The following is a 17,705-nucleotide window of genomic DNA, read 5'->3' on the forward strand; positions in this document are numbered from 1 at the left end:
AGGAAGTGAAGAGCAATGACTGGAAACATTTGAAATGTGGATATGGAGAAGAATAGAACTTGTGAAATGGACAGACAGAATAAGAAACGAAGCTGTGTTATAAAGAATGAGCGATTAAAGAAATAATACTGATCATGGTGGGGAAAAGTTTTAAAAACACTGCCCTAGAGGAAAGAGTTTACGGATGCTCTCAGCTGAGTTGGAACTCACAATAAGAGGGCCAGGAGAAAGCACAGCAATTCAGAATGTTTTGGACACTCCTTACAGCTGAATGTCGAAGAGATTTTTGTTCTCTCTTCACTTAACGAAGAATGTACAAGCACTTCATTTTAGACCTTTTATAATACAATACTCTTTTTTATTAAAGACTTCCCCCATTAGAAGATTGCCACGAGGACAAAGTATACCTAACAATTTGTTTTGCATATGTGAAAAACAACATTACACATATAAGCCTTATCTAAAATTTAAAACTAACAACAAGAGTGTGACAAGAATTTATACTATAACTGTTAAAATTTAATAGCCTTACCTTGAAGAAAAGCAGCAGCACCATTTCTAAGAAGGGTGTTAATTTGTTTTAGTCCTAGTTCACATCTATGAAGGCCAAGCTTAAGAAGAACTCGTTCCAGATTTGGTGTGAAGAGTGATGGAGATGGTGCAGGAATTAAAAGAAGTCCACAGCAAGCTTCTAGAAGACCAGGGACATTTGCAGTAGATGTTACTACAGCAGTAGCCAACTCAGAATCTTGATTTGGCAGACTGAGACAGTGATGTAGCAATCTTAACCAGCCCAAACTGAAACAGAGTTGAAACCAAATTAAGGTGAAGAAATCCAAAGAAAAGCTGCAGCCAAAGCTCCACTAAAGTGTTTGTCATTTTATTTATCTTCATTGTTATAATGAAGGGAGAGAAGTTTCACAGCCATAAAATGAACTCATTTTAAAATATTAACACCTTAAAAAGTGTAAGATAAAATAAAATGGGGTACAAAATAATAAAATTGAAATTATAAAATGTCGTGCCTTTCAAATAAAATTTTTAACTGTCAAGTGCAGAGAAATAATAAGGATTTACTGTATTATGAGAAATATTAGAAACATAAAATTTTGAAATGTGAAAAATCTGATGTGATACACAAAAACAGATTTCAATTTTGCAATCGGCATGAAATTTTGATTCAGAAACACTCTCTTTCTTTTCTCCCCCCAACCCCTAATAACTAAACCCTTGCAGACCAATGTAATATTATAGAAAATGGAAATTTTCATTTCTAAAAAATAGTGACAGGAAAAAAGTGGGTGTGCACAAGAGAAACTCTCAACACAACACACAAATTGTATGTCAAACAAATTATAAAATATTGTGGAGAAGTAATGATAAGATCACTCAAAACTATCTCGATAAACTCAATTTATTTCAAAATCAGACCCTAAGATTAACCGATTCATTTTATTACTGCAGCAGTAACAAACAACTCCAATTTTTGCTATGCAGATTTTTATAAGTTGTTGTTGTTTTTTAATGCCAGGCGTTTGACAATAAAGTCATTTGACCTCTTGCACTCCAATATTTTTCAAAGATATTATTATGACCAGCCACTGAAGCACAGATTTTGAGGTGTTCCGAGTCCATTTCTTGGTTGAGTTGCACAATGGGCAGTTAGGGGACTGATATATTCCAATTCTATGCAGGTGTTTGACCAAACAATCATGGCCTATTGCCAATATAAATGCAGCTACAGACGATTTTCGTGGTAAATCGGGAATTAACTGTGGATTTTGATGCAAAGAGTTCCATTTTTTCCCTTGGGATTGTGTTATCAAAATTTGTTTGTTGAAGTCTAAGTATGTAGATTTAATAAATCTTTTCACAGAGTAATACGTAGATTTAGTAACAGGTGTGTAAGTAGCAGTGTTGCCCTTCTTTGCTAAAGCATCCGCATTCTCGTTTCCCAGGATTCCACAATGGGATGGTATCCATTGGAATACAATTCTTTTATTGAGTGACATTAATTGAGAGAGCATTTTATTTATTTCTGCTGTTTGAGATGAAAGTGTGTGTTTAGAGACGATTGATAGAATAGCTGCTTTGGAGTCTGACAATGTAACTGCATTCCTAAATTTATTGATGTGGCATAGAAGATTCCTGAGACATTCACTTACTGCAATGATTTCACCATCAAAACTTGTTGTTCCATTTCCAAGAGATCTATAAAGTGAGAAGAGACAGGCACGTAACACCTGCACCGGCACCTTGTTCTCTGGAGATCAAGGATCCGTCAGTGTATAAATGAAGCCAGTTTTGTGGAGGGTACCTAATATTAATTGTCTCTAAAGACAATTGTTTCAGTATTTCAGTGTTTACTTCTGATTTCAGTATTTCTTCTGTTAAAAATTTAGATTATATTCTATATTTAATAGTGTTAAAGGGTTTGGTTTAATTTGTAAGTTTTCTTTTAAATTCGGGATATTGATTTTCTGTTTTAATTCTTGAACAATGGATATGAAACTTTTTTTAGTTTTCAATCTACAGAGAGGACTGTATGAATGCCAATTGTTTCCTGGTAATCTGATAAGTTTTTCATACTGAATCAGTGCTTTTTCTTCTATTGTCATTTTGATGCTGTTAATATTAGTGAGGAATCTCATAGACTCCATTGGAGTTGTTTTAATTCCACCAGTAATGAGTCTGAGAGCTTGGTTTTGAACATATTCTATGTCGTTTATGAAAGGTGAAGTAATCAAAATTTCTCCGCAGTATGTCAGCACTGGCTGTATAAACATTTTGTATGTAGTGTTCAAAGTATTCCTAGAGCATCCCCATTTCTTTCCTGCTAGTCTTTTTAGAAGGGAGAATCTTTTACGAGCTTTTTCAGAAATGTATTTAAAATGGTTGCTCCATGTTAACTTACTATCGAAAATAACTTCAAGATATTTGGATTCATAAGTCCTAGGAAGGTGCTGGCCATTGTATTGGATATTGAATTCTCTTTCTTTTTTACCGAGTGAAAATATTTGGTAGTTACTTTTGCTTAAATTGAGTGTCATCAAATTTGATGTATTCCATTCATGTAGTTGATTTAGAGCTTTAAGAGCAGAATTTTGAATTTTGTCTCTATGTCTGTAAGATCCGGAAGTCCACAAAACTATATCATCTGCAAATAGTGCTGTTTTCATGTTTGATTCCTATAATAGGGAGGGTAAGTCATTTATATAAATATTGAATAAAGTTGTGCTGAGGACAGCGCCCTGAGGTAGACCTCGATATGTCTGTAACTAGAAAGTGAATTATTGAATTTAGTGGCAATGAATCTTTGACTAAGGAATTCTGATATCCATCTGAACATATTGCTGGAGACAAGGGCGCACCCACGGAGGGGGGGGTGGGGGGGGGTCCATCGGGTCCGGACCTCCCCCAAAGTTGCAACATTTTTACTGAATTTTTAAGCGTTGATAGCATATAATTCCGTTTACTCTAATTTCACCGAAATGATTCACGTCCATGTACAGTACGTAACACTTCTGATTTTTCCTGCTAGCCAAGTCCATCTAATGGCATCCTACTATAATCGTTGGTAGCTAGAGCGCTCTGCTGCTGAAAACGTAGCCGAGTGCCATCAGCCAAGAAAGAATGCACAATTCTGTACTCGCTGTGCTTCAACGATCACGTTGTCATCACTGCTTAGCAGATTGAGTTCAGTGTTGCCAAAGTATCTATCATTGATTATAATAAGTATTGGCGGCATTTGACTGGTCTGTGTTTGTTTTTCCAAGTATTTGTGTCTTGAAGAATTATTAATGTGAAGTTGTGAAAACTGTTATGTGATATATTAACTTAATAGTATTAGCACAAGTGCCCACAATGCAAAAACATAAAATTACCAGTTTTTTCAGCTGGGTTCCATCAAAGGTGGCTAAGTGCAATATTGAGACTGTACCTAACCTACAACATGATGCCAATATAGTTATTCTTGAAACGTCTGCATCGTCATCATCAACCCCAACATCGGTATTACTGAATGTGGACTCTAGTGGTAAAGATATAAATTCTTTTGTTAACAGAGCACTTTCATCAAGGGAGAAATTTGAGACACTAAATTCCATTTGGGTGCCGAATGAGAATTTCAAGTTCCCAGTAAAACCAGTTGGAAAGAAAGAAAAAAACCTCAGTTTCCAAAAGAAATGGCTCCAATGATGGAAGTGGTTAGCTTATTCAGACAAAAAAAAAACGGTGCATTTTGTAAATACTGTGTTTTGTTTGCACCTCAAGAGGTTGGAATGCACAAAGCTACACCAACAGGAAGGTTAGTGAATCAGCCATTTGACAATTGGAAACATGCATGTGAAACATTTAACAGGCATGAAAAGTTACAGTATCACCTGAATTCTGTGGATACTTACATTAAATTAAAATCTATCGAACAAGGTAACGAATTGCCAGTTTCTTTGCAGATTGATAAAGCACAAAGAGAGCAAGGGAATGTAAATGTTCAAAGGATACTCCCGATAATTAAAACCGTTATATTTTGTGGCCGCCAAGGCATACCATTACGTGGGCATAAGGACTTCGGTCCCTTTGATTTGGAAAATCCACCAAATCATAATGAGGGAAATTTTAGAGCTTTGTTAAGGGAGCGTGTTGATGCAGGAGATGATAACTTAAAGAGCCATCTATTAATCTGTGGAAAAAATGCAAGTTACATAAGCTGGAAAACACAAAATGAAATTATATCAGCCTGTAACTATATTATTCGTAGCCAAATAGTAGTGACAGTGAATGAGGCAAGATGTTTTGCTATCTTAGCTGATGAAAGTGTAGATGTCAGTGGGACTGAACAGTTTCCTTTGTCAGTACGTTTCCTTGAAAATGATAGCATCAGAGAAGAATTCCTACAGTTTATTCCAGTTTCTGAGACAACTGGAATAAATTTGGCTAGAACAATTCTTGAGAGCCTCACTCGATTTAATGTTGATTTGAAATATATGAGAGGGCAAGGATATGATGGTGCAAGTGCAATGAGTGGACAGTTTCAAGGTGTCCAGGCCTTTATTCTTAAAGAATGCCCTGCCGCTTTATATGTCCATTGTGCTTCTCACAGTTTGAACCTCGCCATATCAGATGCATGTTGTGTTCCAGAAATCAGGAATTGCATTGGCATTGTAGGTAAAGTGTGTGAATTTTTCAACACTCCCAAAAGGCAAGACAGTATAAAAGAGCTTTGTCCTGAAAATAAAAGAAGCAAACTCGTCCAAATGTGTGCTACTAGATGGATAGAAAGACATGACTCTGTGATGGTATTAATGGAACTGATGGATGCTGTCCTCCCTGCATTGAAAACCATTTCTTTGTGGACTGACAAGGATGTATCTTCCAAAGCCGATATGCTGCATTCTTCAGTGACCAAGCCTGCATTCCTAATTTCCCTTCACGCAATCAACAAGCTCTTCTGTGTAACAAAAACCTTAAGTGAATACCTTCAGAAGACAGATATGAATTTGGAAAAAGCACTTAAACATGTAGAAAATGTTTTAGAAGTGTTACAACAGGTTAGTGATGCAGCAGAAGACTAGTTTAAATCTATATTCTCGACGGTTTCTGCTCAGCTGATGTCACTTGGAGAGGAAATTAGAATCCCTCGATGTGCATCTGGACAACGTTCACAATTCCGCAGCAATTTTCCTGCTGATAATGTTGAGGAATATTACAGGAGGACTGTATTTTTGCCATTCCTATCTAATATGCAGTCTCAGATAATAACAAGATTTGCTAAACATAACAACATTGTGACAAAATTTTTGTGTCTGATCAAGGAAGATGGGGTTGCTAGTGACTTTATAGTTCTGGCCAAGTTTTATTCTCAAGTAGATACTAATTTTTGTGTCCAAGATGAGGAATTGGTATGTGAATTTGAACTCTGGAACACATTTTGTAAAGGAAAACAGTACAAGTCAGGGTGGGAAATGTATATTGCATGTGAATATGATTTCTATCCTCATGTGAAAGAGCTGTTGAAGATTTTATTAACATTGCCAGTGTCCACAAGTACAAGTGAAAGGTCGTTTTCGACTCTTAAGAGATTAAAGTCATACCTGAGAAACACCATGGGAAATGATCGTCTAAATGGTCTTGCTTTGCTAAACATCCATCGTGATATCACAGTTTCTCCACAAGATGTTGTTACTGCACTAAAGATAAAGCCAAGAAGACTGGATTTTGTTTTGTAAAAAGAAATTGAAAGAGGTAAGTTTGTGTGTATGTGTGTGTGTGCGTGTATTTATGTAACTTGACGTTATTTTATTGGACCCCCCCACCCCCCCAAGAGAAATTCCTGGGTGCGCCCCTGGCTGGAGATACCTAATTTCTGGAGTTTTAGTAATAATTTATTTCTCCAAACAGAGTCATATGCTAACTGAAAGTCAATAAATATTGCCAAGGTATCTTCTTTCTTGTTAAAACTGTCTTTTATTTCTTGGCTGAGGCGTATGACTTGTTCATTGGTAAAGTGTAATATTCGAATGCCGGCTTGTCTTGGTGATAAAAGATTTTGGGATTCTAAATACCAAGTTAATCAGTTGGAGATCTTGGATTCCATGGTTTTTGCTATCATGCTTAATAGTGCTATTGGTCGATAACTTTAACATCATGAGCAGGTTTCCCTTTTTTGTGAATTGGTACAATGATTGCTTTTTTCCAAGCTGCAGGAATTGAGGTGTTCCATGATAAATTGAAAATGGATAAAAGTACAGACTTGGCTTTTTCCCCCAGATGTTTAAAAAATTCGGAATGAATGTTGTCGGGGCCAAGAGATTTCTTGGTTTTTAAATTTTGTATAGCTAGAGTTAATTCTTTGGAAGTAAAATTTTGATAAAATATTTCAGGTTTTGTACTAGTAATATTGTTTTTATTATTTTTATGTAATTCTCTTTTGATAAATTTGTCAGTTTTTTTGATATTGGGATGTAATCTGTGAGAGTTTGAGTAGTGTTTATTAAATGCATTCGCTATATCCCTACCATCTGTTAATGTTTTGTTATTATGAATAATAGGTTGGCTAGTATTTTCCTGTGTATTGGAAATATTGTTCAGAAATTTATATGTTTTAGCGCTATCGGTTCTGTAATTAATATTTTCAATAAATTTATTGAAACTGTTCTTTTTTGCTGTTATGATTGCTTTTTTAAGAATGGCAGTCTTCTTCCTCCAATCTTGAGTATCTTCTTGTGTTTTGCTATGTTCTGCTTTGGTTCTTGCTTTATCTCTATCTTGTTTCAATAAATTCAGGTTTTCTGTCCAGAATGGGGTGTATTTTTTTGGTTTGCCTCGTGGAATGTGCTTTTTTTGCAATTTTAAGAAGAGATTCACAGAAATATTTGTTCAATCTATCTGAGTTTCTATTTTCCATTAGTGGTGTGTTGAGCTTGAGGTGTTCGTCGAGTTCTGTTGTAAATAGTTTCCAATTCGCTTTCTTAAAGTTCAATGTTGTTTTGTTATGTAGGGTTCTTTCCTTCGGTTTTGGTGGAGATGGATAGAAGCAATGATGACTCTATGGCCAGATCCAGGGTCTTCAATTATTTTTTTCTTGGTTTCGTGATGGATATCTGATGTTACTAGTAATAAGTCTGGATTTGTACCAGAACCAGAATAATGAATGACAAGTTCTGCAGTTGTAGTATTTAGGAGGTCCATGATCATTTTTTCAGGTTGGTTTACATTATCGTAGCCCCAAAGTTGGGAGTGGGCGTTAAAGTCACCAATTATGATAGTTTTAGGTTGTATATCAAACAAAGTTAGATCAAGGGGACTATTAGATGGGTTATAGGCACTGTAGATTTTGAAATGTTGTTGATTTTTCCATACTTCAATTTTTATTAGTTCTAATTTGTCTTGATTATCCATTTCTTTTATGATTTGAAAATTTGTAATTAATTTCTTTGATGTACCTGCGAGAATTCCACTACTGATCTGTCTACCTTTGGGTAACAGTTTCATATTAAAAGCTTTAAAACTAAAATATTTTAATTGGTCATCATTAAGGTTTGCTTCTTGAATAAGGAAGATATCTATATTATTATCTGAGAGTATATTGGCTAGTTCAGTCTTCTTGGCTGATGTTATACCGCCAGCATTCCATTGTAAGATGTTTAGTTGATTCTGTACCATTCAAGTAGTCCCCGCCCGGAGATCTGATTGGGGGACTATTTTACCTCTGGATAATTTTACCTTATTGGAGTGAAAATGGCAAATTGTAGCCGATTTAAGTGGACACAATATTTTAACGTTTTGGTGGCTACTTCATTCACACACAACCCCCAGAATGTGTGGAGGACCACACCTGCTGTTGGTCGACGGGTCCATTGGACCTAGCTGGGAAACCAGTACCCGTAATATAAATGATGAATTGAAAGAACATGCACTAATACAGTACGATAAATTAATTAGAGTATCAGATACAGGAAACTGTTGATACAATATCCAAATTGTGGATAGATTAAGAACACAGAAAAGTTAGTACAAAAAATTTAAAATTCTCAAGTGTTTTTCAAAGGAATGAAAATTCATTAATGGAAGACAACACATTTAATACCATTTGTATAGAACACAGTTTGGCTCTCATTAATGATGTTAAAAATCTGAAATAGATAAACTAGTTTTGAAGACTCTGGCTATAGAAACAATCGAAGAGGAGCCAGGAGCTGGAGGAACATGTCCTCTCTTTTCATTTTATTATTCTGTAGGACAATGTAAAACAAATTTTGAAGGAGAAATTACTATTATTTACATATCTTTATATTTTTAACCAAACCCACACTTTCGGAAGTCAAAATTGCGATAGAAAATCTGAAAAATTATAAGTCTCCAGGTATCGATCAAATTCAAGCTGAATTAATACAAGAGGGTGGAAGCACATTATCTAACAAAATTTATAAGCTTCTACTTGCTATTTGGGAAAAGGAAATTGTACCAGAACAATGGAAGGAGTCCATAATCGTACCTATCTTTAAGAAGGGGGACAAGACTAACTGTAGTAACTTTCGAGGAATATCACTTTTGTTGACGTCGTACAAAATTTTGTCCAATATTCTTTTGAGAAGATTAACTCCATATGTAGATGAAATTATCATCAGTGTGGTTTTAGGCGTAATAGATCAACTATTGACCAGATATTTTGTATTCGACAGATAATGGAGAAAAAGTGGGAGTATAAGGGTACAGTGCATCAGTTATTCATAGATTTCAAAAAGGCATATGACTCGGTTAAGAGAGAAGTTTTATATGATATTCTTATTGAATTCGGTATTCCCAAGAAACTAGTTCGATTAATTAAAATGTGTCTCAGTGAAACGTACAGCAGAGTTCGTATAGGTCAGTTTCTGTCAGATGCGTTTCCAATTCACTGCGGGCTAAAGCAAGGAGATGCACTATCACCTTTACTTTTTAACTTTGCTCTAGAGTATGCCATTAGGAAAGTCCAGGATAACAGAGAGGGTTTGGAATTGAATGGGTTACATCAGCTGCTTGTCTATGCGGATGACGTGAATATGTTAGGAGAAAATCCACAAACAATTAGGGAAAACACGGGAATTTTACTGGAAGCAAGTAAAGAGATAGGTTTGGAAGTAAATCCCGAAAAGACAAAATATATGCTTATGTCTCGTGACGAGAATATTGTACGCAATGGAAATAAAAAAATTGGAAATTTATCTTTTGAAGAGGTGGAGAAGTTCAAATATCTTGGAGCAACAGTAACAAATATAAATGATACTCGGGAGGAAATTAAACACAGGATAAATATGGGAAATGCCTGTTATTATTCGGTTGAGAAGCTTCTATCATCCAGTCTGCTGTCAAAAAATCTGAAAGTTAGAATTTATAAAAGAGTTATATTACCGGTTGTTCTTTATGGTTGTGAAACTTGGACTCTCACTTTAAGAAACGAACGTAGGTTAAGGGTGTTTGAGAATAAGGTGCTTAGGAAAATATTTGGGGCTAAGAGGGATGAAGTTATAGGAGATTGGAGAAAGTTACACAACACAGAACTGCAGCATTGTATTCTTCACCTGACATAATTAGGAACATTAAATCCAGAAGTTTGAGATGGGCAGGGCATGTAACACATATGGGCGAATCCAGAAATGCATATAGAGTGTTATTTGGGAGGCCAGAGGGAAAAAGACCTTTAGGGAGGCTGAGACGTAGATGGGAAAATAATATTAAAATGGATTTGAGGGAGGTGGGATATGATGATAAAGAATGGATTAATCTTGCTCAGGATAGGGACCAATGGCAGCCTTATGTGAGGGCGGCAATGAACCTCCAGGTTCCTTAAAAGCCAGTAAGTAAGTAAGTATATTTCTTTGCATAGTCTCTTACACAGGTTAAATAAATATCAAAATGCTGTCATATTACCAGATTCAAGAGCAGCCATATAGCCTAAACTATAATTTCACAACAGTCCGCTAAAGAGACTAAAATGCAGGATTGTAAGCAAATAATTTATTATCTAACTAAACTACAGAAAAAAATTAGTGTACAGTGGATTCCTTCCCACTGTGATATAAAGGGAAATGAAACAACAGACTTTTGGCTACAGAGGGCACTAAAATTTTACAACCATCTAATAATGGACTTCCATTTTATTATGTAAAACAACTGAACAGAAATAAATTCAGACCTGCTCAAAAACAACGAAATTCGGATGAAGCAAAAGATAAAACGTGTGAAATATCACTTACTAATTCAAAGATTATCCCCCAAGGGTCACTTACTAAATCTGCTGTTCCAATGTCCAGGTTGACAACAGGTCATTATTGTTTGGCAAGACATCTGCACAGGATAGCAATTTCCCATATACATCTGTTTGTGTATTGCGTTATGCAAATGAAGAGGTGAAAATGGAACAGCATTGCCACAAGATGACGACGACATATAAAAATACTCAAGTACAAGATGGCAAATGATGTCATTATTAAGTGTCTAGGCAATGGACCAAAAACAATCCAAGAAGTAAATATAATGGAAGACTCTGTAAAATACTTTCAATTCAATAATAACACTAATGCACTACTAAAAGCAAGACAGACAGCAAATAGAATACATACTGCAACTCGCTACTCCAGAAGAAATATATAAGAACTATAATCCGGAAACAAACCCACACAAAATGACAAACACATTTTGTAGCAGTACCTTAAAATCAGCCAAACAATGAACACCGAGAGAAAAACAACTTAAATATAAACCTTTATGGACAATACTAAAATAAGACAGGCATCAAACTTTTCAATACAAGTTGGAAAACTAAAGTGCCAAATATTTCGGGCGGAGGGGGAGAAAGACGGCAATTATTATATCCACATTGAAACTCCAAAAGCACCGAATTTATCGACCAATTATCCTTTCCAGCAACTTGCTAAGACAATGGGAAGAATTGTGTGTACATGCCTGAACTGGTATCTAGAAAATAAAAGCCTCCTCATTCAGTGTCAGGCTGTTGTTGTTGATGTTCAGTCAACTGAATGGAGACAGGTCTGAACCTCAAAACTGATATCAACAAGGCACCACTTACAAGGCAACTAGGTCAGGAGTAGAGTAGAGGAGTAGAGTGGCCAGTTCCTTTTCTCCGCCATTGCATACATCACTACATATTACACTAATCAGACTTTAGATGCATACAAACAATTGTTCTTCCTCTGACACATATTATCAATTGAGATGTACACTTAGCGGCAAAAAGAATGGGCCGACTCTTGGTCAATAGAAATGCTAAGTTCTATCGCGTGGTTCACTCGTGTAAACGTAACCCACTGCAAGGCATTGCTGTGGTGTCCCTTCATTGAAAGTCATCCGTCTATAATGTAGTAAACCTTACGAGCAGTGTGTGGGCCAGTGGTAAGAAGTCTGACATCCGTGCTAGAGGTTGTGAGTTTGCCTCCCAGTATGGTAAAATTATAATTTTTTTATTTTAACTTTTACTTAATTTGTTAGTTTAAATGTGAAATGGCATTTGTTAACAAACTTCGTTATGCCTGCCTTGTAAAATATTATTGCCCATCACCTGTGGGCTATTAATAGGTGACACCTGACCTGTATAAACAAAAATACTTGTTTCACATCCTAAAAAACCGGACGCATATCAAACACAAATAAATAATTTAATTAACAAAACCAAACAATTGTTTAATATATTAACAAAACAAGGCCTGTGGTGGGGACTAGTATCTCGTCCACAAACCTCCTGCGCCAATAACTGCCCTCATTCTGCGCGGCATGGAGTCCACAAGATTACAGAACATGTCTAAATTCTTGGCCATCTCCTCCCACGCATCTAGCACTCTGTCCCACATTTCCTCAGGTGTCCGAACGGGTGGTTGTTCTGCTCAATTAGAGTGTAGGATCCTTTTGACTGCAGCCCACAAATTTTGAATCGGATTCATATCTGGTGAATTTGGAGGCCAGTCGACTGGGTCGACATCACGCCTCCTCGTAAACCATCTTTGAATCCGGTTGGCGGTGTGTATCGGATGATTATCCTGCTGGAAGAAAAGTGTTCCTTCTGGATATCATTTTTGGGCGGAAGGAATCATTACATTTGTCAAAATGTGTTTGTAGACTTCTGCCGTAAACCGCCCGTGGATGCGTTCCAGAAGTCCTGCCCCATCGTATGACATCCACCCCCAACACGCGAACCTCAACGCAACCCGACTTGCTAATAATTCATCTCACGAAGCATTCATCGTATCGATGGCCATTCATACAATAAACTAGCGCAGTACTATCGTTGCTATTGGAGACAATTACCTCGTCGGAGAAAATGACATTTCTCCAATCGAAGTCCTGTCGGAGAGTAGCATACGCAGAACAACCTATGCGAACCAGGGCAATGAGTTGTTTCTGTGCCATCTTCAAGCGTAATGACGAGACAGAACGTTGTATTAACAGATAGCAGTGTTGCTTGAAAGAGAGAGGGAGGTTTATTATTTATTAGAGTTTGGGCATATTATAAGAGATATCGCCACATAATTATAGCTTTGCGAGACCCATATGAAGGCAAATTTGTAATAAAAAAAAAAGAAGATTAGGGGAGATTCGAACCTTGAGCTACTACTACCAACTTGTTCAATAGACCAATGCTGTAACGACTTACGCTACTGTGATTGCTAATATCGGTTTGGCATAATACGTGGTTTTCCTGTTCATATTCGTTCCGGTTGATTTTGTATTTATCAATTTTATTATTATTTCACTCTTCAAGGGCCCTGATGTATCTAGAATCAACCCGCCGTTCGATTTTATTACATATTTTAGACTCTTAAACAAAATAGAGCAAATTTAAATGGTTTAATTATGTGTTATCTAGTGAACTACGGCTTTGACGAGACAAGCATGCGCAATGTCAGTCTCTGGAACTTAGAAATTGTCGGCCGGCTCATTCTTTTTGCCGCTAAGTGTACATATCAGCCAGAACCTCAATCAGAGGTATATATGTATAAATAATATTATTTTCAAGCAATACTCTGCACACCTGTTCCATTCTAAGGACAATACTGTGGAAAGACTCATCATGTCATGTTTACAGTTTTTCTTCGAAAATAATAAATGCAGTAGTTTCCCATTGCTTTCTGCACACCACTTTCTCTTACGCATCTTTAGATCCAGAGGTCTAGCATGGAGGTGCGGAGAGTGGATTTGACTAATTAGGCCTGTAGACTTCACCAAAATTCACCGCAAGATTTTTGTTCCTGACATACATAACCCATTTTCAGTTCACAAAAAGTACCCTTATATGAAAAAATCACATATATATTTTGATAAAAAATTATATTTGCTAAAAGAAAATAAAGCTTGAAGAAAAGTATTTTAACAGTTACATTTCTATAGACAAAAACGTTAATTTCGTTTTGGACATTAGACAATAGAATAATCTTTAGATATCAACAAATGAAATTGCAGTCCATAAGATTTTCGAATCAAACAAGTACTCTATTGTCAAGGAAAGTTTTAAAGTTCGTTGTGAACTTGGTGTTGGTGCTGTTATTATAAAAAATTAAGTATTTAACTTTAAACCTTGGTTATTGGTGCGACATTTTTCGGACATAGATTTATGACCTTAAACATTCTAATGAATAACTCTGTGAATTATGTTGAGAGTAGTATCACTATTTTTCCAAGAATGTACAGTTAATGAGGCATCTATTTCATAGTCATGAATTATTTTTGGACTGTAATTCTTTTAAATATATACAGTACAAATAAAGTCAGAAATAGGTTTTGAAACTTTCCACTGTCTCTAAGTAACATTCTTTTCAATATTTGTCTCAGGTTGAATTATATGGTCAAAAATCTTAGTTTTACAAAAATGACACAGCTTAGCCCTACATTTTTCCTCAGCAATGTTGCAAGATAAGATTTTCAAAAGATCCCAGGAAACTATGGTATGTACTTACTTTTTTTACAGCTTCAACTTTCTAAAGTCGGAATTTACATGATAGTGGCAAACGCAAACATTGTGAAATAAAGTAGAGGACAGGACCACATGAGGTTATATTTTGTAGAACTTGCTTAGCCCAACTCTTTCACTCTCCTTAGCATTTTCTTCTGTAAACAATTGAAAGGCTTCTCTTACAATAACAACCACGTATTTCTTTAGGAGAATATATCACTTGCCTATTTTTGGATCTCTGACAGACTCTGTATCTTTTCCCTGGAGTCTGGTAACTAAAATCATCTCTGCAATAAAAGTTGTACAAGAGTTCAATTTGTTATTTTCTAATAGCTCATTGGGACCTATGTTTGATGCCTTCAGTCTTCTTAAACGCACATGAAATTTCCTATATTAATTTCATGTGGACAGCTTGCTGCTTCTATGGACTTTTGGGCATTGAACTCTTTACTCTGCTGACAGCCTTTCTGAGTATCTGACTAATACGAACTCAATGGCGACATTTCTTGCTAAGATGTTTGCTAAATGGAAGTTTTTTTTTTTCTTCCTGGACATTTCATCTGACAAGTATTGTCTCTTGCTCGTTTATCTTTTAACTTTTTAGAATCTGATATTGATTCAAATTTTTTTCTTGTTTATTCATCCCTTTTTTCTTATTTTCATTAAGTAAGTTTTTTTAAATTCAGAATCAGCCATTATTTTCTTTCTCCAAGCAGCAATTCTTTCACAGGAGGCATTTACATGTGAAGTTATTCATGAGAAATTGCATATTGTTGAGATTTGATTGAACAAATCTACTTCACCTGCTGTGCAATGAGCCCATTACTATTAATAAAAAACCAACATTTTAGACTTATGCTTAAAGCTGTAGACTAATTTCCTAGAATATCAGAGAATTCCATTTCAAAAGTAACATTGAACAAACCAATTTATAATTTAAAGAATAAAGAATTCATCTTAAACTGAGCCTTTTATACTTATTTTATTTATTTATTTATTCTGGTAGTGCTAAGCCCATGAAGCCTTCTCTTCCAAACTACAAGAACTGAGATACGCAATGAAACAATGACAAAAATAGTAATATTAATAGTCATACTTAAAAATAAAAATAATTTTCATGCACATTAACAAGCTTACATATAACGAAATATTGACTAAACATGATACACAATTAAGAGATTTACAATTCATATCCTAATTCTACTATAAATAACAATTTATACAAACACACAGAATAACCTACAAAAATTGGCTAACGCTCACAAATCAATTCCATGTAAAAGTAATTTTTAATTTAAATTTATTAACCGATTAATTGATTTTCTACACGTCTAAAAAAAAATATAAAGTCATTTCAAGGGTCTAGGTAGCTAGACCAACCTAGGCTACTCGCTTGAGGACAGTGTCACAATGAAAGCAACGCTGCATTCCTCCTGGGCTTATTTGTAACACATGTGACAGAAAATACATGATAAAAAAAACATTTAAAAGTTTAATTGACATTACATTATTTTTGGGGACGATGAAGAACTCATTCCTAGCCTTACTTCTGCCAATTTTAACAATATTCCTAGCCTTACTTCTGCCAATTTTAACAAACTTGTTCATTGAAGTTTAACTTAATCACTTTTTTCATTACGGGTGTGACACAACTTATTAAGTGCTACAATAGGAAAACTTATCTCAACAATTTTATAGCTTAAGTGATGAGTTAAAAAAATCTGAACGTTAGAATTTATAAAATAGTTATATTACTGGTTGTTCTGTATGGTTGTGAAACTTGGACTCTCACTTTGAGAGAGTAACAGAGATTAAGAGTGAATAATTTCAAGGAAAAATTGTTCCGGAGCCGGGTATCGATCCCGGGACCCTCCGCTTAGCGTACGAACACTCTACCAACTGAGCTACCCCAGGAACTATACACGAAACCATCACAATTTTTCCTTTTTATATACACACAACTCAAATGAGCTGACAAGACGCCAGAACTCAACTATGAGTGCACACAATACTGTGTGACTTAATTTGTGGCTTTCTGTTAACGTACCTCCAGTAACGAATGAACACGCAGTATATTGAGATGTGATGCATTTGTGTGCCAGTAATTATCAATGATAATCTTTAACTTTATAACCATTCTCGAGCAAATGCAGTGTCAAAATAATTTAAGAGTTTTTTTTCTTAAATGAATGGACCGAATTAAGTAATTTGTCTTAAAAATGTTGTTGTTGTTGTGTTCTTGTTGTTGTTGTTTGACAATAAAGTCATTTGACCTCTTGCACTCCAATATTTTTCAAAGATATTATCATGAATAGCCACTGAAGCACAGATTTTGAGATGTTCCGAATCCACTTCTTGGTTTGAGTTGCACAATGGGCAGTTAGGGGACTGATATATATTCCAATTCTATGCAGGTGTTTGGCCAAACAATCATGGCCTGTTGCCAATCTAAATGCAGCTACAGACGATTTGCGTGGTAAATCGGGAATTAACTGTGGATTTTGATGCAGAGAGTTACATTTTTTCCCTTGGGATTGAGTTATCAAATTATGTTTGTTGAAATCTAAGTATGTAGATTTAATAAATCTCTTTACAGAGTAATACGTAGATTTAGTAACAGGTCTGTAAGTAGCAGTGCTGCCCTTCTTTGCTAAAGCATCCACATTCTCGTTTCCCAGGATTCCACAATGGGATGGTATCCATTGGAATACAATTCTTTTATTGAGTGATATTAATTGAGAGAGCATTTTAGTTATTTCTGCTGTTTGAGATGAAGGTGTGTGTTTAGAGACGATTGATAGAATAGCTGCTTTGGAGTCTGACAATATAACTGCATTCCTAAATTTATTGATGTGGCATAGAAGATTCCTGAGACATTCACTTACTGCAATGATTTCACCATCAAAACTTGTTGTTCCATATCCAAGAGATCTATAACAGAGATTAAGAGTGAATAATTTCAAGGAAAAATTGTTCCGGAGCCGGGTATCGATCCCGGGACCCTCTGCTTAGCATTAGAGCATTCGAGGCCTGGGGGTTCATTTCCCTTTCCTTCCTCCTCTTTCTACTTTTCTGTTCCTAGTGCTGACCTGCTATGGCACTAAAATCGTCCTCCAGTGGCTTAAGGAGGGAAAGCTGGTGATCAAAAAGATCTCCCAGCTAGGTCCAATGGACCCGTCGACCAACAGCAGGTGTGGTCCTCCAAACATTCTGGGGGTTGTGTGTGAATGAAGTAGCCACCAAAACGTTAAAATATGGTGTT

The 17,705-nt window shown here is 35.8% G+C and overlaps 1 protein-coding gene across 5 annotated transcripts in view; it reads right to left on the minus strand.

Annotated features, from left to right (window-relative positions):
• Positions 1 to 17,705, minus strand: part of Bruce (BIR repeat containing ubiquitin-conjugating enzyme) — a 571,194-nt gene that overhangs the window by 142,182 nt on the left and 411,307 nt on the right. For all 5 annotated transcript variants that reach the window (XM_069833681.1, XM_069833684.1, XM_069833683.1 and 2 more), the window contains one exon: positions 533 to 798. In XM_069833681.1, the coding sequence (XP_069689782.1) occupies positions 533 to 798 (266 nt within the window). The remainder of the gene's footprint in view (positions 1 to 532; positions 799 to 17,705) is intronic.

Source organism: Periplaneta americana, chromosome 8 (assembly GCF_040183065.1).
Source record: "Periplaneta americana isolate PAMFEO1 chromosome 8, P.americana_PAMFEO1_priV1, whole genome shotgun sequence".
Classification (NCBI taxonomy): Eukaryota; Metazoa; Arthropoda; class Insecta; order Blattodea; family Blattidae; genus Periplaneta; species Periplaneta americana.